The sequence below is a fragment of the Lynx rufus genome, unplaced genomic scaffold, assembly GCF_022079265.1.
Source record: "Lynx rufus isolate CCGP_SWC_20201006 ecotype Redwood Valley unplaced genomic scaffold, mLynRuf1.p SCAF_1, whole genome shotgun sequence".
Lineage (NCBI taxonomy): Eukaryota > Metazoa > Chordata > Mammalia > Carnivora > Felidae > Lynx > Lynx rufus.
Genome location: NW_025814823.1, coordinates 196,426,979 through 196,447,962, shown reverse-complemented (window position 1 = coordinate 196,447,962; position 20,984 = coordinate 196,426,979). Strand labels below are relative to the sequence as shown.

The following is a 20,984-nucleotide window of genomic DNA, read 5'->3' as shown; positions in this document are numbered from 1 at the left end:
GTCATTCTCTCCCCGGCCTTCCCTTACCCTCTGACCACAGCCCCTAGGCCCCTCCCTTCTGTCCAGTCCTCCCAGGTCTGTCTGGATGTGTGTGCACCAGTAGTGTGGGCATGTTCACAGCCATGCAGGAGGGGCCCGGGTGTGCAGGGAGTGGGACAGCCTGGCCCCAAGCCTGGCCCTGGGTCCTGTCTGCATTTAGGACCAGGAGCGGGTTCCTGAAGTGTCTCAGCCCCTGGGGCAGCCCCAGAGAGATGGCTCAGGGCTGACCTGGCAGATTCCTGTTGGAGGAGAAGGAGGTAGTGGCCGAGGGGTAGGAAGGAAGGGCTGTTTCTCTTGATAGCTCGGCGATCCTGTGAACCTACGGAAGCCAACAGGTCCAAGAGTTAAAGATTACTGCAGGGCCATTGGTGGGGAGCAGGAATGGCGAGGTCCCAGGGCGCTCAGAGGTCACATTCATGGCCTCAGTCTTGTCTACACTTGTGAAAGCCACAACATGTCAAAGCCAGGACTCCAGGACAGTTCCCCTGTTCTTATTTGTTGTGCGTGTGTCGGGGGGGTGGGGGGGGGGTGGGGTGGGATGGGGGAGCGGTCACAGCCACCCTGCATTTGTTTGGAATGCAGTATCTGTCTGGGGAGAGCCCTCTAACAGCTTTCATAGATTCTGGAAGGGTTCTGTAACCCAGGAGGTCACAAACTTCCCATCTAGTGCACACCCCTCGTTGTCTAGTGGAGGAAACAGAGGTGAGGAGAAGGGAAGGGTCTTGCCCCGGGGCACCTAGGGAGCGAGTGTCGGGGCTGGGATGCTGATGTGGACCCCAGGCCCACATGGGTTTTGGCTTCTGTACCCATGAGATGGAGCGCTCCCCACCGCCTAGCAGTACACCTGCTTTATGGAATCTCTCGGGGGGCATCTGGTGACCTGGGGTGGACCCGTGGAAGGACAGGGGCTGGGACTGACCAGCCTTGCCTGGCTCCTCTGCAGGGGTGGCAGATGGGGGTGGGGAGGTTCAGGGCATGATAAACTTGTTTCTACGTCACTGGGAAAAAATGACAAATAAATGGGGTCATGGTAGTACCTGGTGTGCCACAGACCCGTGAGGCATGCTGGTCACCATTTTCCTTCGAGTTGGCCCTCGAAGTTGAGATGTCCTACTTCTTCTTACCCTCACTCCTTCGTCTCTTCTTCCTTCACTTGAGGCTGCTGCCTGGGCCATGGAGGCCGCCCCCTTTCTAACATGGACACCTGCTTGTCAGAGATGACCGAGGCCCCTGGGGCAGGGGAAGGTGAGGACCCTCTGGCTGAGGTCTTGCCTTTCTGGGAACCTGCGGTGTCCTACTCTGCCAGTGAAGACTTTCCCATTCCTGAAGAAATTGGGTCAGCCTGTGTTAGGCAGCTGGGATGGGTCATCGGCAGGAAACCTCTCTCTGGACATGCTCTAGGCCACAGACCTCACTCAAGAATGGTGTGGAATGCTGAGCATAAGGACTGTCTATGGGTTACAAATAGCCCACCTTGGAGGACTGGCCCAGGGTCATCCTAAACTCTGCCTCTGCCTAGCTGGGTGACTTTCAGTCGGTTGCTTACCCTCTCTGAGCCTAGGTTTCCTCATCTGTAAAGTGCACATATCAGTGACCCCACCTCTCTGGGTGTGAGGATTGGGTGTGACAGATCAGAGCAGGCTCTCAGCACTGACCCAGTGTGGGGCTGGTGAGTTATCAGGAGCTCAGCCAGTGCTGGCTGCCGTCCGGGAGGGAGGTTATGAGATTTGCAGGGAACTATCATTCCATTCCTTTTGAATGCCTGTGATCTGAGCCTAAGAAAAATAGCAATGGATTCGACTCTGTCATCGATGGATTTGGGGGTTGGGTGGAGAGAGCCCTATTTGGGGAAGCTTCATGGGCTAGTGAAGAGCATGCCCTATGATGGGCCTCCCCGTCTTGGTCTGTTAGGAGCTTTGGTGGGACTGGGGGGCAGCTGGTCCTGACCTGTCTTGTTCCTGACTCCGCCCCTCCCCACAGGCTGTCTTGTTTGTTTGCTTGCTAAACCCTTTCTTCAGAGCTAGTGCATAGGTAAACTCTCAACTCCGGGCCCGTTGGAAGAAAGACAGCTTCTCAACAAGTAGGGTCTAAGTTCCTGAGTTTTTTTTGTTGAGCATTCCCTGCTGGGGAACCCAGAACAAATCCCAGGTTAGGAACCTGGGAGTGAACCAGCAGGGAATGCTTTGTTTGCTTGTTGATTGATGGCTGATTTGTGGGTCTTCCTCCAAGACAGATCGTGAGAGGCTGCTTTTGATGTTAAAACACGCATAAAATGGATGAAAACAAAGACAGACAGAACACCATTCAAAGGGAGCAGAGAATAGGATGTCCAGAGCGGTAGAGTGTGGTAGCCATCCCGGGCGAACACAGGGGAACACAGGGGACCCGTGTTGCTGACAGCTGAGGATCATAGGCTCTGGAGCTGGTGGCCTGTGCGAGATCCTTGTCACCCACTCGTTAGCTCTGTGGGCTGGGGCAAGTCGCACGCCCCCTCTGGGCCTCACTGCCCCCATCTGTAAAATGAGGGGAAGATAGGTCACAGTGCTGCGGTAAGGGTTAAATGAGCGTGTCATACCAGCATATTGTGTCCAATAAATGAGAGTTCCTAGCATTGATGCATTTAGCTCGGATCCCCAAAGGGGAAGGTAATTGGCAAGGGCACATCTCTCTTGAGCACTTACCGTGGGTAGGAGACCATGTCTGCTTTGGAGAGCTTTTGGTGAGGTTGGGGGACCAGTGTTCCAGTCCCGAGAGGCCCTGGCATCTGGCGGCACGCATCCAGCGCTGCATGATGGGACACAGAGCAGAAGAGCTCATCTAGGACTTTGAAAGCCACAGCTGGCCTTGGAGGAGGATGGGCAGGCTTTTAGTGGACAAGGAAATGGGTCAAGGTAGGTGGGGGTGGGGGCAGGGGATCCTTCGCTCGCTCTCTCTCTCTCTCTCTCTCTCTCTCTCTCTCGGAATCTCAGTGTCCCCATGTGCTCACCGCGGGGTGGACTCCACACTGCAGCCCCGAGGCTCTGAGCCAGACTGCCGACAGTCCCTTGGTGGCGGCCCCGGACTCCGGACTCCGGGGTGACTGATGGGCAGCGGCTGGGCCCTCGGCCAGGCGGCACTGCGGGCCTGTGGGGGATGGGGTGTGCAGCGAATTCCAGCAGAGGAAGGGATTTGCTTCTGGTTCGGCCTCCCAGGGGTGTAATTGGGCTGGAGAAACTCCTGCACAGCTGGGAAGCAAATGTGGAGGATTTTCTGTGCTGCACTGTGCGTGGTGGGTGGGGCAGGCTGAGGCCGGGTGGCTGGTGGAGCTGGGCGGCTTCGGGGTGTGGCCGGGTGGTGGGTGGTGGGTGTGATTGTGCTGGGGGTGGGACAGGCCGGGAGGGGCTGGGTCAGCTGTGGGGAGTGGCCCTGGGATTGCCTGTGGGGCTGCCACTGCCCGGGCCTGCAGCCAGCCCTCCTCCCCCAGGCCCTGGTGCCCATTCACATACTTCTGAGGCTGTTTGCGGGGCTCTTCCTGTACCTCCTTCAGCTCCCCACCCACCCCATACTTGTGCCTGTGGCCCAGATGGCTGTGACGACACCATTTGAATGTGTCGGCACCGTGTGAGTTTGCCTGTGCGTCTATATGCGTAGGAGTATGGGGCATCTGGGGAGGGTGTCAGGAATGACCCAGGCGGGAAATAAAAGCTGGGCTAGGTGAGCACCCGGGGCTGCAGGGACCTTCCTGCATTTTACCCTGCAGCAGCTTCACACCAGAAACCTAAAACCTTGGGGTTTGGTAAAGCCTACTTCCCAGTGCCCAGTGCCATTCTCGGTGCCTAGTGGTGCTCTGTAAGTACAACGAGGGGACAGGGAATGGGCCGTCTGCTTGTGCCCCACTTCCAATGTCCTCCCAAACCTGACGCCGTTTCTTCTCCTTCTGGATCCACTGTGAATTTGGTAGGTGGCCCTGGGCCAGTTGCTTCCTGAGCCTCAGTTTCCAAACCTGTTAAATGGCTAATCATTTTACTAGCCTATATCGCCGTGTGCTGGGCCCTGCGCTGTTTTGCACCCGTCATCTCTTTGAGTCTGGGCAGCAGCCCTGCGAATATATAAAGCCTGTTTTACACTTGGGGAAACCAAGTCTCAGAGAGGTTGAGGGATTTGCTCAAAGATCACAAGGCTAGTAAATAATGGACGCAAGATTCAAGCTCAGGCAGGCTGGCTCTAGTCTAAGCCCTTAACTGTAATGCTAGCAGCTGGTGCATGGCCACCTCACAGAATGACACGTGCCGCCCTTCACAGGAGGTCTGCTGCACACAGTAGGCGCCAGGTAAACGTGAGGGCTGGGTCATTAGGTGTGCTTCACCATGAAAGGCACAGGACGCTCAGCCTCCGAGAGTTCTTGGTCCTACTCCTGGTGTTGACCTGCCCATCCAGGGCAGAGACGGACCCTCTCCCCAGTCCTGATTCTAAACACCTTGGTTTCTGGAAGGCCCTTGGCCTTTGCCTCCTTTCTCTCCAGGTCCTACACAGGATTGTGGGGGAACCAGAGCATTTTGGAGTAAGGGGGGGTGGGTGGGGTAGGGAGTGACTTTCAACTCCAGAGCAGTGGCCACAGTTACCGTGGTATTTCCCGAAAGTGCAGCGTTGCCATGGTATCTCCATGACAACCAGAGCATCTCATTCATTATCCCCAGCACCTTGGCAGGGAGAGCTGGGTCTGGGGCTGAGAGAGCACAGTGGGAGCCTGGCTAAGAGCTAGAGGCCTCAGTGGCCGAGGCCCCCTCCTGCTCTCCCCATCCCAGCTAACATGTCCCTGCAGGCTCTGGAGCCACCTCTGTCTCCTGGGGTCTGGCTTCAAATTTCAGCTCTGCCACGGACTAGCTGTGTGATTTTGAGCAAGTGACGTAACCTCTCTGAGCCTCATTTCCCTCAACTGTAAATGTAAATAATGACAGTAGTTTAAGGCTTAAATGAGATATGGTATGTAAAAGTGCTAAACACAGTACCAGCCAGGCTTGTGGTAAACGTCTGAAATGTGGTAGCAGTAAAAATAACAATGGTGATAATTATAATGGTATCATTGTTGTTATCATTTTTATTATAGAAGCCCCTGGGTTTCATGGAGGAATGAAAGGCCAAATTTGAAGTTAGGGAGGAAACCCATTTGAGTCAAGATTTAGTGGTTTCCTATGTGACTGGGGCAAGTCATTTCACTTTGAAGCCTCAGTCTCCTTATCTGTACATTAGGAGTAACAACAGGTCATTATGAGTCATTCATATCTTGAGTATTCAATTAGAACCTAGGCCTGGGGAGAGTGGTGGGGGCTTCCATAATGAATCAGACTTGTCCCTGCCCTTTGGGGCACCCAGGCATGTGGGGAAGGAGAAGGAATGAAATTAGTATTTGTGGAGGGCCTATGTGCCAGGTGTCAGGAAGGGCCTCTGTGCCTGCAGAGGTCAGTCAGTCCTGCTCCTGCCCCGGGTTCTGGAGCCTACAGGGTGCAGAGTTGTGTATAGAAATACCTGGAGTCTCCTCTGCATGGACCTCACACTCAGGTGCACCCAGGGACTGGGCGGGAAGCCAAATGAAGGAAGGAGGTCGACTATGGGACTGTGTTAACTGGAGAATGCGTACCTCAGCTGACGGTGGCCTCTGGGGATGCGTGCCCAGTGTCAGCCAAACGTGCTCTTTTTATTTTTATTATTTAAGTATTCATTCATTCATTTATAGAGGGTGCAAGTGAGTGAGGGGCAGAGAGAATCCCTGGAGGGGCAAAGAGAGAGAGATGCAGGGAGAGAGACAGACAGACAGAAGCAGGACTCACCCAAAGCAGAGCTCGTGCTCACCTGATGTGGGACTTGAACTCACCAACCATGAGATCATGACCTGAGCGGAAGTCAGATGCTTAATGACAGCCACCCAGGTCCCCTGAACATGCCCCCCCCCTTTTTTAAGTTTATTTATTTACTTTTGAGAGAGAGAGAGAGAGAGAGAGAGAGAGAGCACAGGTGGAAGAGGGGCAGAGAGGGAGGGAGACAGAATCCGAAGCAGGTTCCAGGCTCTGACCTGTCTGAGCCAAAGTTGGACACTTAACTGACTGAGCCATCCAGGTGCCCCTGGACATGTTCTTTTAAAAGAGAAGTTAGAAGTCCTAACTTTTATGTGAAGTCTCGTGATGTTAAAATGTTGATAACTGATCTCAAATTTAAGTAAAAAGCTGTGCAAGCCAAGCAATGCACATTTGCATCCTGTCTTGGCTCGAGGGTCCTGGTTTTCCTGTGCGGCACTATGGAGGGGGATGGGGCCCGTGAAAGCCTGAGGAATGGGACTTGGGAGCAGGAAAGGGGGTGGTGGATAGGGATGACTTAAGAGAAGTGATGACATTGGAACCGGGGTCTTGAAGGATGAGTAAGTGTCCCAAGGGGAAGGGGGAGGCATTCCAGCAATGGGAACTTCATTAGCAAAGGCCTAGATGCATGACCAAGATTGGTGACTGGTTGGGCGAGGCTGGAGTTTAGGAAAACTGCTGGTGATGTCCACAAGACCCAAGCAGGCCCTGGGCAGCAGGGGGAGTGTTGAGGCCTCAGCCCCCAGCTGTCCTGAAGGACTTGGTGGCTCCAAGGGGATTAGAAGCCCCCCAGTTCTCCATCCCTTGAGCCACAGGGGCTCTGGAATGCAGGTGGGTGTGGAAGGTTTTGAATGGCTGGTGCCAGGCCTTTGAGAAGGTTGCAGCGGGGGACAGTGCTGGAGGCCCTTCTCACCAGTATGCTGGTGGCTGGCACTTGGCTCACGAAGCATCTAGCCCTCTGCCCACCCCGACCCCAGAGTATTTGGCCTCTCTGGGGACAGGGGCTGGTTGGCCCCCTCTCTTTCTCTCTTTGCCCTCTCCTGGGCCTGGGCTTTGCCATGCCTTCTCTCTGGCCTCCTGGCCTCTGACCGTCTGGCCCCTGCTCATCCATCTGGCTCGAGGGAAAAGCCAGGGCCTCTGAAAATGGGGGTTTGGGATTCTGAGGACTGGCTGTCAGAGACTTGAGAGAGAGCATTGGAGCTGGCTTGTTCAGGCTTTGTGGGCTCAGTTATACCCCCACTGTGCCTACATTGAGGAAGCAACTGGAGTGATTGGTAAGAGCGGCTGACCCTTATTCAGTGCCGTGTGCCAGGCGTGGTCTCTGTGCTTTCAGTGTAATTTTCACAACCATGAGAGTGTGTTAAACTTTGCTGTTTTACAGATTAGGAAAGTGGGGGCACGGAGAAGCTAAATAACTTGCCCGAGATCACACAGCTGCTGGGCGACTGAGCTTGGGTGTGAATGAAGCTCCAGTCTGCGTGTAACCATGAGGCTTTCTTAACATAGGACTTCAGGTCCAGGGACAGGTTTGGGGACATGGGGTCTGGACTCCTTGAAACTGTTACAAGATTTTTCAGCAGCTATGCATATTTTTTATGGGAAAATGTTGTCAGATTCCTACAGGGGTCTATGACCCCTAGATGCCTGAGACTGTTGCTTGCATCGTTAACACATACGCTGAAAGTCTGTTAACGCAATAGACCAAGGGCCATTGACCACAGCACCTAGGCCTGCAGGGGAAGTGTGGTTGGGTGGCTGGAGTGGGCAGGTGTCCCCAGGCGTGGCAGGCAGGCAGGGCATCATCCAGGCAGCTGTACCTCCCCACCCACTGTGCTGGCCCCAAGCCAAGAGGTGGGGCTAGCTGTGGCCACAGGGCAGAGAACTGCCCTTATCAGTGGGAAAAGGGACGCAGTTGCAACCTGGAAATAAATAGGACTGTCACCCCAGCCCTCCAGCCTCCGCCCAGGAGACCTGTTCCTTCTTGCCCTGCTCTCAGCTGAAATTGCAAGGAGTCCCTGGAAAGCTTTGCACAGTCCCTTATCTCCAAGCGGAGGCATGCGTTTCTCCCCATTCCTACCCCTGGTCAACTGTACTTGTTCTTCTGGTCAGTTCAGGAACCACTTCTTCCAGGAAGCCTTCCTTGATCCTCCCCCTCCGCTTCAAGGGGCGTTAAGTGTCCCTGAGTTCTCTCAAACACCCTTCCCCCACTATTACACTCGTCCCCCTGCATTGTAGGAACCTATTTTCTTGGCTGCCTTGGGTTCCCCGTGGTGCTGATATATAGTAGGGACTGGGACTGAATTAAAGAATGAATATCAGAGGTGGAAGAGCCCCCAGAGAACATCTGGCCCAAGCTCCTCTCTAACAGGCAGGAAGCCCAGAGAGGGGTTAGGGTATGCTCTGGGTCACACAGCATGTGATTGGCAGAACTGGGAGCAACACTGGTGGCCTAGACATGTCCTCATTTCATAGTCCTGCCTCTTGCTTATGAGCACTTTATTTATTTATTTATTTATTTATTTATTTATTTATTTATATATTTATGAGTGTGTGAGAGTGGGGGAGGGGCAGAGGGAGAGGGAGAAAGAATCTCAAGCAGCATGGAGCCCCACATGGCACTCGACCCCACAACCCTGGGATCATGACCTGAGCCAAAATCAAGAGTCCATCACTCAACCGACCACCCAGGCGCCCCTGAGCACATATTTTAAAAACATTTGTTTTCTGGGGCACCTGTGTGGCTCAGTTGGTTAAATGTCCAACTTTGACTCAGGTCGTGATCTCACAGTTCGCGAGTGTGAGCCCTGCTTCGGGATCTGTGCTGCCAGCTCAGAGCCTGGAGCCTGCTTCAGATTCTGTGTCTCCCTCTCTCTCTGCCCCATCCCCGCTCATGCTCTGTCTCTCTGTCTCTCTGTCTCTGACTCTCTCTCAAAAATAAACATTAACAAATTTTTAAAAAAATAAAACCATTTGTTTTCTTATTTTCACAAAAATAGTAAGTGATTATTATAAAAAAAAATAGGAAACAGAGAAGAAAATAAAAATCATTCAGAGATAATCCTTGTTAACATTTTGGCTTTTTGTTTGTTTGTTTGTATGGATTTAGTACCAGTTTCTGGCTTATGCATAACAATTTTCAACAGAAATATGACCATGCATAGTGTTTTACAAGTGTTTTCTGCTTTAACAACATGTGTGGTAACTATATTTCTACGTCAGTAAATGTCTTTCTTCCACATATTGTAAATGTTGTAAGTGGCTGCCTGGGCTTCTATCTAATGCTTGCACTGTAATTGCTAAGGGCAATCCCCTATTGTTGGACATTTGCTATTGTAAATAGCACTGGGCTTTGTCTTCTTGTGGGGAAATCATTACACACTTCTGAAATTACAACCTCTAGGATAAGTTCCTAGAAGTGCAGTTGTCTGGTCTCTGGTATGCTGGACCCACCCCCAGGGCACCGTGTAATCTTGGGCCTGGGAGGGATTTTTAAGATCTTCACCCCTTAGGGCAGGTCTAAGGCTTACATTCACTCCCTGGCTGTGTCCGCTGAGACCCTCACACCTTCTGTCTCTGTCCCATCCCCATCTCTCTCCTCCTAGCTTTCAGTAGCTGCTTCCACTATGTTTAAGGGAGCCTGGAAGGCTGTGGTATAGGGGCTGCTGTTTGGGATGAGGAAATTGGGGCCTTAGTTTACCGGGTGTGGGTGTGTGGTCTTCATTTACTCTGCAGTGCGATTAATACAGGTGGAGGCTCTGGGCGGGGGATGGGGCTGAGGAGGACCCAGGAACCCCAAGTTCTGGCTGCCTGATAAGGCTGCTAGGCCCATTCAGACAGAGAAATGGGTGGGGAAGCACTGTGTGGGTGAGGATGCGGTGTTCAGCCATGATTCAGAACCCCACCTCTGGCTCCCAGGCCTTGCACATGTTTGTTTCACTCTGTCCTTCCTGCATCTGGAGTTTGCTAGCTCTAGTGTTGGGCTCGTGCAATTCTAATAAATAGCAACCGCCCTTGTGGACACCATATGCTTGGTATTGCTCAGTGATTTATGCGCATTATGCACATTAGGATTAGGGACCTAATCCCTGAGCCTCTTGTGAGGCAGGTACTATCGTCAACCCTGTTTCACAAAGAGGAAAACTGAGGCAGAGAGAGAGCTTGTGTGAAATCATAGAGCCGGGTTAGGCAGCAGCACTTGAGTTGGACCCACCTAGGTCAGGTCCTGTGTGTCCACAGTCAGTGGACGCCCAAAGCCCACACTCGGCCTTCTCACCTCTGGCTCTCCTCTCCTCTCCACAGCCTTGGCCCCGTGGGCCCCACTGAGCGAGCGGCATGCGGCACCCCCGGGCCTGCCCCGTGTCCTTCGGCCCGCTGCCCAGCCCCCCCAGGAGGCCCTGACGCCCTGGGGGCACTTCTGCTGTGCACAGGACCACGTGGGGGTTTGCCATGGTGACATAAAGGCGCGCGGAGGAAGGAAGGAACGCAACCGGCCTGCGGACTGTGCCCCTGGCTGGGAGGAAGGGCCGGGGGCCCGGATCCCCCACTCCTGCTGCCCACTGAGGGCCGCGCTTGCTAAGTGACTGTGAATTTGTTGGTCAGTGGACGACTCTGCTCTCTCCTCCTGCGTGGGGCCTGGGGGTGGCCGGGGCAGAGGGGCCTCTGGAGGCCGAGGTCTGGGGGCCAGGATGCCCGCCCTGGCGCGCCTCCGCAGGCTGTGTCGGCACGTGTCCCCGCAGGCTGTCCTTTTCCTGCTGTTCATCTTCTGCCTGTTCAGCGTTTTTGTCTCGGCCTACTACCTGTATGGCTGGAAGCGGGGCCTGGAGCCCTCGGCAGATGCCCCTGAGCCTGACTGTGGGGACCCGCCCCCTGTGGCCCCCAGCCGCCTGCTGCCACTCAAGCCCATACAGGCGGCCGCCCCCTCCCGCACGGACCCACTGGTGCTGGTGTTTGTGGAGAGCCTCTACTCCCAGCTGGGCCAGGAGGTCGTGGCTATCCTGGAGTCCAGCCGCTTCAAGTACCGCACGGAGATCGCACCGGGCAAGGGTGATATGCCCACGCTCACCGACAAGGGCCGCGGCCGCTTCGCCCTCATCATTTATGAGAACATCCTCAAGTACGTCAACCTGGACGCCTGGAACCGGGAGCTGCTGGACAAGTACTGTGTGGCCTACGGTGTGGGCATCATCGGCTTCTTCAAGGTACGCAGGGGCTGGGGTCCCCAAGCATTAGCAGCGCTGGCTGAGTTTGAATCCCATTTCTACGCTCCATAGCTGAGTGTCTGACTTTTCCTATCTGTAAAATGGGTATAATGGTAGCCCCTACCTCCTAGGATGGTCACGAAGGGTAAGTGGGTGAGTACATGTAAAGCACTTGGAGCACATAGTACCTGGTGTCTAATAAATGCTTTTTAAGTATTAGCTTTTATTAGGAGCACATGGCAGGAGGATTGCCTGCCTCGCACGGGGACCTGGCACACAGTAGGCGCTTGCCTAAAGGAAGCCTCGGGAATGGGTGTGAGGTAGGAGAGGCTAGGTCCCTTGAACGTCATGACAGTCCTTCCAAGGCATGGGGTGTGTCCTCATTTTGCAGATGGGCAAACCGAGGCTCAGGAGGGTTATGTGTCTGAGGCTAGGTAGCCTATAAGTGGGAGAGCCAGGATTTGAATGCAGTCTTAGACACTCTGGGCTCTGGATCCTGTGCTCTTTCCTCTTGCCTGTGGCGGGCTGTGGCATTTTATGCACCTCCGGAACAGGGCCATTTTGCATTGGGGGAAAGAGGAGAAAGAAATCCCAGTGGGCAGGTGCACCACTCTGGGCTCTGTGGGGCACCGAGAATGACTGCTGGGATCAGAGTCCTTGCTGAATGTGCCATGGAGAAGCTGTCTGTGGGGAGGAGGAAGTTGGGAACAGCTGGATGGGGGATCTAGGGGCTCTGGCTAGAGAACTCTCCTCTTCAAGATGGGTGGTAGGGACCCTAGGGAGGTACGTGGGGACATTTATCTCTTTAGTCAGCAAATTTTTACAGAGCACTCACTGTGTGTCCAGATCCTTTGCTAGGCACTGGGGACATAATGGTGATCAGAGTGTGCAGAGTCCCTCATTGCTGTCACTGAGCTGACATTTCAGTGCAGTGGGGTGGGGTGGGTGGCAGACAACGAACAAGTAAACAAGTGGCAGGTGGTGACAAGTACAGGAAGGAATAAAGCCGGGAAAGGGCATAGGGGGTGAGGGGTATGGGCAGTTGATGCTGTTTTGGATGGAATGGCCAAGAAGGTTGTCTTTGACGAAGTACTGGAAGGAAGTGAGGCAAGGAGCCACATAGCTCTCTGTGCAGAGGGCCTTCCAGACAGAGGTGACAGGTCCTGAAGCAGGTTCTTGCTTGGCGTGAGCTGGGAGAGGAGCAGGAGTGGGTCAGAAATGGCCCATAGCCGCTGACGGGTGCCCATATGTCCCCAGGCACTCGTGGCCACCCATGTGCACTGGGCCCTGTGCTCGGGGTAGGGAGGAGCCTGACTCAGGGGAGGGGTTCCCCCGGTGTGTCCTTTCATGCATTAATGCAGCAGGATGCTCTGCCACTAAAAAAGGTTTTGTGGGCCAAGAAATTGAAGGCCCTTAGAAGTCCTGCAGTAGAACAACCTGGTGAGATTTGTTCCCCAGCTGGCTTGATCACAAAGCCCTTTATCTCAAAGAGCAGCCTCTAGGAAACGCTGGCCTGGTTTATGGCTTTACAGTGGCATAACCTCAGGCTCCCTTCATTGTCTGATTTTTCTTTTCCCCTGGACTCTTCCATTCCCTGCCATGAACTTCATTAAGTTTGATTCAGAGCCCCAGGGCTGGAAAACATCTCGATGGCTGACATTTATTGAGTGCTCACCCAGAACCATGCTCTGTCCATGTGCTTTATGTGAATGAACTCCTATAACACTCATCAAACGATCCTCTAAGGTGGGTGGATAGCATCCTGATTTAAGAGAAAAGGCAACTGAGGCAAAGAGGGGTGAAGAAACGTGACTACCCTCATGTCTCTAATAAGTACAGATCGAGGATTTGAACCCAGGCAGTCTGACCGTAGAGGCTTTAGTCTTAATCACACTGTGATGGGTCCAGGGCCCCAAATGCCATTTATGTAGTAGAAATTACATCAGCGCACAGAACTCCCACAGTCTCTGGGGACCAGGCAGTGAGCACAGTTGGTGTGCCAGTGCTTGGGTGCTGTCTAACCCCAGTTCTTTGCTGCACAGAAGGTGAACATGAGGCCCCGGGGAGCAGGGACACGCTCACATTCTTACTGTGGGGTCACTGGAAATTCCAGTCTTCGTGTTCTTCCTACCATGTTGTGTAAGACAAGACCCCTGCTTGGTCTCAGGTAGAGGCCTGGGACTTTCTGCTCAAATGGAGCCCTCTGGTGGTCAGGTTCCATCTTTTGGCTCTTTCCACAGTACAAGTGGGTTTGCATTGGGTTTGCAAACCCAGAGGGTTTGTGGACCCGAGGTCTGGAGACTCCCCCTTTCTAATTCCCACTGGTGCTGGATTCCCAGGTCCGTGTAAGAGTAGGAGCTGGAAAGTCCAGACCCTGCTTCCAATCTTTCTGTCACTTTTAAGCAGAGCGACCTCAGGCAGGATATTCAACCCATCTGTAAAGCAGGACCTATCACGGCACCCGCGTCACTGGGCCATGTCGAAGATGACAGCGGGTGGCACCGTCTGCCACCCAGTAAGTGGCAGCTGCTGTGCCTTGCCATCTCCTTGTTCAACAAGCACAGCTGGTGGTCACCTTTGTCTGTCTTGTGGCTCTAACTTGTGCCCCTAGGAGATCCTTGAGGATGGGAGCCCTGGTTCCTGCCATTGTCATAGCTCAACCTCATGACTCCAGGGGCCCTGGGGCTGACCACATCCCGGCAGAGGATTGACAAGGGCTACCCAGCCTCTTTTATCGCACACCTACCATGTGCCACACTGACCTCATTGCTTTGCCGGCTATACCGTGTGCAATTCTCACAACCACCCTGTGAAGGAGGCACTTCATTTTCAGGTAAGAAACAGGCTCAGCAAGTGAAATGGCTGCCTGAAGTAACAGAGCAAAGTAAGTCAGGGCCAAGATTGACAACCACACTCATGCCTTCCGACCCAGCCACAGGTGAGTATGTCAGAGCAAACAGACCGACAGATGTGAGGACCGGAGACGCGCAGAAGTGGTACCTTGGGAACCTTGGGCGTCCCAAAGTTATCCAGCTAGTTACCATCAGAGTCTGACTCCCAGGTCAGGGCCCTTCCTCCCTCTACCTGGATGACTCCACTGGGAGATTTGGTGTCTCCTGAGCGGGTCCTCAGTGCTGAGGAACAGGAGGGGTTCCCCTCTGGTGGGCAGAGGCCTACAGTATGGGCCAGTCCCTGTGATGCCGAGGCTTGCTCTCCATTCCTTTCATTGCCCACTGGGGTGGACGATCAGCAACTTGGCTTTCTCGCTTCCTCAATGTCTCCCAGCTGGGCAGCTGGCTGAGCTGCCAGCGCCTGGCTATCAGCTCAGGAACAGGGCTTTGAAATGGGATCCCCCAGTGCCTGTGGTCCAGTGTGGCCTCCCAGGCCACAGCAGGTGCGGATAGGGCCTGAAATGTCACTGGGCCCCACTGCCTTTGCTCCCACATGGCCCAAGTAGTTTGGCCAGTGCTGGCTCAGGGGTCCTGGGGACCTGGGGCTGGGCGGAGTGGCCTGTCAGGATGGGACTCTGCGTTGGGTCTCAGCACTCCAGGTTGGCTCAGGACAGGGTGTGGGCAGGTACTCCTGGTATGTGGAGAATTGAATGCAGGTCCTTTATCGCATTTTACAAGGCCAGAACCTTGCAGAGCCTTTCTGGGAATTAGAAAAAAGCACTTCTGCATGGTGGATATTAGCAAAAGAAACCCTCAGGGGAGAGGCAGCTCCACCTGGGGCACGGGCTCAGTCCTCACCTGAATATCCCTGTACAGTGCTCCCCTGGCCAGCGCTCCTGGGTGGTCTTCCCTATGGCTCTACCTTCCTCTCTAGCCTCATTTGGTGTCCCTTTGCTTTGCCCCACCCACCCCACTCATTCTCCACACAGCAGCCAGATGGATCTTTTTAAAATGCAAATTGGAACCTGTCATCCCTCTGTTCGAAACCCTTTGATAGAGTCTTTGATGGCTTCCACTGCCGCTTCCAGCCTCCAGGGTCCTCAGATCTGGCCCCAGCCGACCTTCCTGTCTCATTGCCTCCTCTCCCTCTTGATCACCCTGCTGGCCTCTTGCTCTTCCTTGAGTCCTCTCCTTCCTCAGGGCCTTTGCACTTGCCGTTCTTTGAATGTAGCCCCAGCTTTCCCACTGGTTGATACTTACTCATTCTTTTTTAATTTTTTTAATTTTTTTTAACGTTTTATTTATTTTTGAGACAGGGAGAGACAGAGCATGAACAGGGGAGGGTCAGAGAGAGGGAGACACAGAATCTGAAACAGGCTCCAGGCTCTGAGCTGTCCGCACAGAGTCCGGCGCTGGGCTCGAACTCACGGACCGAGAGATCATGACCTGAGCTGAAGTCGGCCGCTTAACTGACTGAGCCACCCAGGTGCCCCTAAAAAAATTTTTTTTTAACGTTTATTTATTTTTGAGACAGAGAGAGACAGAGCATAAACGGGGGAGGGTCAGAGAGAGAGGGAGACACAGAATCTGAAACAGGCTCCAGGCTCTGAGCGGTCAGCCCAGAGCCCGATGCGGGGCTCGAACTCACGGATCGTGAGATCATGACCTGAGCTGAAGTCGGCCGCTTAACTGACTGAGCCACCCAGGCGCCCAAAGTTACTCATTCTTTAAACCTCGGTTCAAAAGTCCCTTCTCTGGGAAGTCTTCCTTGAGCCAGCTGACTGTGGCCAGTTACGGACTCTTCCAGAACTATGAACTTCTATGTAGGATGTGCCACACTGAAACTTTATCCTTACTTCTGCGATTTTGGTTGCTGTCTCTCTTCCCTGCTTGACTTGAAGGTTCGTGAGGGCGAAGAGCCATGTCTGTTTTTCCTCACTGTATCCCTCACTTAACATAGTACCTGGCACAGTGAACAGTTATGGAATAACAAATGAAACCCACACTGAAAAACTGTCATGTGCCAGGTACTAGGGATCTGTCTGTTCCTTTTTATTCTATTTACTTGTTTATTAAAGTTTATTTATTTTCAAAGAGACAGAGAGTGAGAGCAGCGGAGGGGCAGAGAAAGAGGGAGAATCTCAAGCAGGCTGCACACTGTCGGCACAGAGCCTGGCACGGGCCTCGAACTCACGAACTGTGAGGTCAAGACCTGAGCCAAAATCAAGAGTTGTACACCTAACCAGCTGAGCCACCCAGGTGCCCCTCCTTTTTATTCTTTTTAAAAATCCAATTAACTCCTCAAGCACGTGTTTGCTCTCACTGGGTATTAAGCCTTGTTTTGGGCACCAGGGATCCAAAGGTGGAAATAATGTAGCTCCTGCCTTTGAGAGGGCAGGCTGGTGAGACAGAGACCCTAAACAGATAATGCAACAGCCAAGGTGAAAGTGCTGCGTATGAGGCTCTAACCTGGTTCCAGGGAGGCCAGTGCAAAGAGGGCATTTGCACTGGGTTTTGAAGGATGAACAGGAGTTCGTCTGGCCAAGAATACCGAATGGAACTGGCACAGGGACAAGGACGAACTGTACCATGTGCAGAAGCAGGTGGCTGGAAAGGGGAGGGATGGCGTGTGAGTCTTGGGAAGAGGAGAGGGGGTGCCGTGGGTACTGTCTGCAGATCCCAGGGAGCTGGGCAGCACCAGGCCCTGGGAGAAGAAGCTGGACTCCTGTGAAGGGGGGGCCTCGGGTACTAGGTGCATACGGAGGGTTGGGAACGCTATGGGGCAGAGTGTCTTTGCGCCTGCACCCCCAGCAGACGCCTCCTCTTTGGTCTCATCTACATTGGCAATCCAAGATTTCTCCTGAGTGAAGGATTGTGTGGCACAAGCCAGTTTGGAAACCCCAGGCAGAGGAACCTGGTGGCCAGTTGTGTGTGGGCTCCAGGGGCAGATCATCTGGCTGGGTCATTGTGACAACTCCTGCCCCTGTGTGACTGAGGGCAGCACCCCCTCGAAGCCTTAGTGTCCCCACCCATGAAGTGGGATAATAAAGCCTCCCGAGGCTGGTATGAGGACTGAATGAGCAATTGGTGATGCTGCTGGCCCCATCCCGAGCACTTTGCCAGAATCATCCTCGACCACTCCATGAGGTACTCACCGTTGCTGGCCACACTTTACAGCAGAGGACACGGAGGCACAGAGAGGTTACCTAACTTGCCCGCGGCCAGGCCGTCCGGTGGCAGAGCCTGGGCTCTCGACTGCTAGACTTCTCTCTGTGTGATTTTGGCCAAGTTACATAGACCCTCTGGACCTTAGTCTCCTCATCTGTAAGATGCAAACGACAGCGACCCCTCCGTCGTGGGGTCACTATGAGGATTAACAGCACCTGCCTGCCAAGTGCATGAACTGGATTCCTGGCTTTGCTGAGCACATCCTGCGTGTTAGCCAGTATATTATCGTGATGGGTGGAGCCGGGTTTGCATAGCTCGGTTAGCACAGGGCCAGGGATAGGCTAAGGCCTCCATGGATGTTAGAGAATACTGTTGACGCTACTGTTGTCCGTCCCTGCCTGAGATCCCGCGGGCCCCTGGGGCTTCTGGATCTGACGGCTCTGCTCCCCCTCTCTCCCCCCGCCCCCCCCCCCCCCCACAGGCCAACGAGAACAGCCTGCTGAGTGCGCAGCTCAAAGGTTTCCCCCTGTTCCTGCACTCAAACCTGGGCCTGAAGGACTGCAGCATCAACCCCAAGTCCCCGCTGCTCTATGTGACACGGCCCAGCGAGGTGGAGAAGGGCGTGCTGCCCGGCGAGGACTGGACCGTGTTCCAGTCCAACCACTCCACCTACGAGCCTGTGCTGCTGGCCAAGACGCGCTCCTCCGAGTCCATCCCGCACCTGGGCGCGGACGCCGGCCTGCACGCCGCTCTGCATGCCACCGTGGTCCAGGACCTGGGCCTCCATGACGGCATCCAGCGTGTGCTGTTTGGCAACAACCTCAACTTCTGGCTGCACAAGCTCGTCTTTGTCGACGCCGTGGCCTTCCTCACCGGCAAGCGCCTCTCCCTGCCTCTGGACCGCTACATCCTGGTGGACATCGACGACATCTTTGTGGGCAAGGAGGGCACACGCATGAAGGTGGAGGACGTGAAGGTATGGCCGGGGGTGCCAGACACGTAGGGCAGGGCCTCGCCGCCTTCGGACCTTGGGATGCCCCAGCATGATGTCGCCGTCTCTGTCTCCCCCCAGTGCTGTTGATCCCCCTCCCTCGGCCAGCTGGTTTTATTAATTGTTTTACTGGACGAAAGTGTCCCTGAAAATTATATTGAAGCATGGGGCAGAGAGGAATTTTGCATCTGGGGTGTGGAACTCAGAAATGCGCCTGTGGAGGGAGAGACCCGGTCACTGAAGCACTGGGCTGGGAGCTGGGCAGGGTTGCTTCTCTGCCTTTGAATCCAGACCTGATTTTTCACTCTCAGAAATGTTGATGTCAGTACAAGAGCTTCCACGAAACTTTTCAAACAAGAATTAGAGCTTGAATCATACACAAGGCATAGTTTAACTGAGGTCTGTATAAATAGTGCAATGCATGTGTTTATTTCAAAAAGCGTTTACCAAACAAAACTGTATGTAAAAGCATTTTGCAAGCCATGAAATTTTACACACATGCATCACTACTAAAGAGAAGCCTCCAAATCAAGACCATTAAGCTAGCTTTAAAATGCAGTTTCCATCCACTCTCTATTTTACTCAGAGTTCTTTGTAAAGGAAACGATCCCTAGTGTAAATGGGGAAATCAGTGCCGGTTGCCATAAATAGAGGGCAAGCACAACAGTAGAGCCAAGGAAAACAAAACCAGGGGATTAAATTCTACCGAGATACTGCTGCCTGCTGACCCGGTCCTCCTTTACGAGATTAGCACCAAACCCAGACTTCCCTTTGATGTTAGGACTGCAAAAGACACTGCTCAGAGGAGTGCTTTCCTTCCACGTGAGTCCGCATGTGGGCGCTGTGTTCCCTGTCATCCTGCAGTCACCGCTAGGGTTGGTCAGGGGCCTGGGGGGAAGGCGGGAGGAGCATTGGTCCTCCTGCCTGGGTCAGAGGCAAACACTCTCCTCTTCCTTACACCTCCAGAGGAGAAGAACCCAGCGAATGGTGTTGGGGAGCTGGTGCTGTCTGGGGAGTCAAGATCAATTTGACCCTAAACTGACTGGCACACCTGGGCAGCCCTGTCCGGCATCTGGGCCCCGGTGGTGAACTGACAAGAGGGGTGGATGGGAGGTTGTCAGGCTGTTTCCTGGCACCCCGGGGGGTTCACGGAGGGGCATGTGCAGACAGGCCAGGCTCTCAGAGCCTTTCTGGCTCCCATCTCGTGGGACAGGGCAGTCTTTGATCTGCTTTGCACATTTGCTTCTGAGATATCACTTCTTCAAGGGCGGTCCTGTTGAAAGAAAGTGTTAAGATGATTCCTATTGAGCCTTCCAGCTCTGAGGTTTCATGCGATGCCATAACCCACTTCCAACAGAGTAGATCGTGTGGTTTTCTACTTAGGATGCCCTTCTACTCTCTCCTGGTATAACCACAGTCTTGGCTGCCTGTCCAGGGGAGTTCCTGGGACTGGTTCAGGGTCGATCCTTTGAGGATACCAGGCTACCGGGCTCACCGTGTCACCCATGAGCCCTGAGTGGCCCTACTTGGTTCTCACTTTCCCCATTTTTACAGTGAGAGGGATGATAGCAGTTTGGAGCTATTTCTGTCGAAGAATACTAAGAGAGACACCCTCTTCTGTGGGCTCGGCTCAGTGCAGACTGCAAAGTGCTTCGCCAGCCGGGGTCCCATTTGCCTTAAACATCCTTGTGAGTCTGAAAAGGCAGAGGTTTTCTCCCTCCCCGGTCCCTTAATCCCAAGCACAGGCTACAACTAAGCCTTTCTTTTAGAGACATGAATGTCGCCTCATGAACTTGTACTGGCTGTGCAGTGCAATTTAAACGATACCAACGGCAGCTGCTTATTCAGGGTTTGGCAAGTGCCAAGCTCTGTGCTTAGCTCTCTCTGTGTATTGCCTCCTCTGATCCTCATAGCAGCCCTGTGAGGTGGGTATTATTGTAAGTCGCATTTTACAGAGGAGGGCACTAAGGCTCAGAGAGGTGAAGTCACTTGCCCAAGGCCGCACAGCAAGAGCGGGCACATCCATCAGGTAGTGCATGGCCTTGGAGGATGCCGGTGGTGGCCCCCGAAGGGCCAGGACTTCCAGTTTGCAAAATATCCTGACAGCAGGCGCTTGTGGGTTTCTTAACAGCCTTGTGCATTGTGCAGGGTGGGGACTTTCGGAGTCCTGACTCCAGAGGACAAGCGTGTGTTTGTTCCCCAGCGTCAGCTTCCCTTCATTGACTTGCCAAGTGTGGGGTGTGCCATGCATGGGGACATTGCATTGCTGGGTACACAGTACATCTTTGGAAAAGTCATGATCCTGTGACATCAGCCTTGCATTTACTGAGAGAAATCCTCCACGTTTGACAGGCAAAAATAGGAGGCTCACGGTGGCAGTGACCACAGACCCGGCGATGCCACCACTTCACTTGCCAAAACGTCCAGCAGTCTTACACGCAGTATGTCACTTAGTCATCCCAAGAGCCCCATCAGGAAGATATTATTGTCTCCATTTCACACTTGGGGAAACTGAGGCCTGGAGCAGTTACAAAGTTTTCTCAAGGACACAGAACAGAGCCAGGCTAGAGTCACGTCTTCTCTCGCCAGAGGCCCGGTGGCCCGGCACAGGGCTGGCTTTGTGGCTGTGGGACCCCACACTCAGAAGGGGCCTGTACAAGGTCAATGCTCTGCTATTGCTAAAATGCTCTGCTGTTGACCTAAAATATCCAGTGCCTTCTGGATATTTTAAATAATTTTGGAGCAAGAATCCCACATTTTGATTTTTTTTTTTTTTTTTTTTTTTTTTTTTTTTTTGCTGGGCCCTCCAAATTTTGCATCCGGTCCTGCAACAGCAGGATCTTTCTGGGCCATCAGGGGGAAGAAG

General features: G+C 53.7%; 1 protein-coding gene across 4 annotated transcripts in view; it reads left to right on the top strand.

Moving 5' to 3' along the window:
- Positions 1–20,984, top strand: part of NDST1 (N-deacetylase and N-sulfotransferase 1) — a 62,064-nt gene that overhangs the window by 20,252 nt on the left and 20,828 nt on the right. For all 4 annotated transcript variants that reach the window (XM_047092396.1, XM_047092411.1, XM_047092388.1 and 1 more), the window contains exons 2-3: positions 10,170–11,068; positions 17,609–18,103. In XM_047092396.1, the coding sequence (XP_046948352.1) occupies positions 10,556–11,068; positions 17,609–18,103 (1,008 nt within the window). In that variant the 5' untranslated portion in view covers positions 10,170–10,555. The remainder of the gene's footprint in view (positions 1–10,169; positions 11,069–17,608; positions 18,104–20,984) is intronic.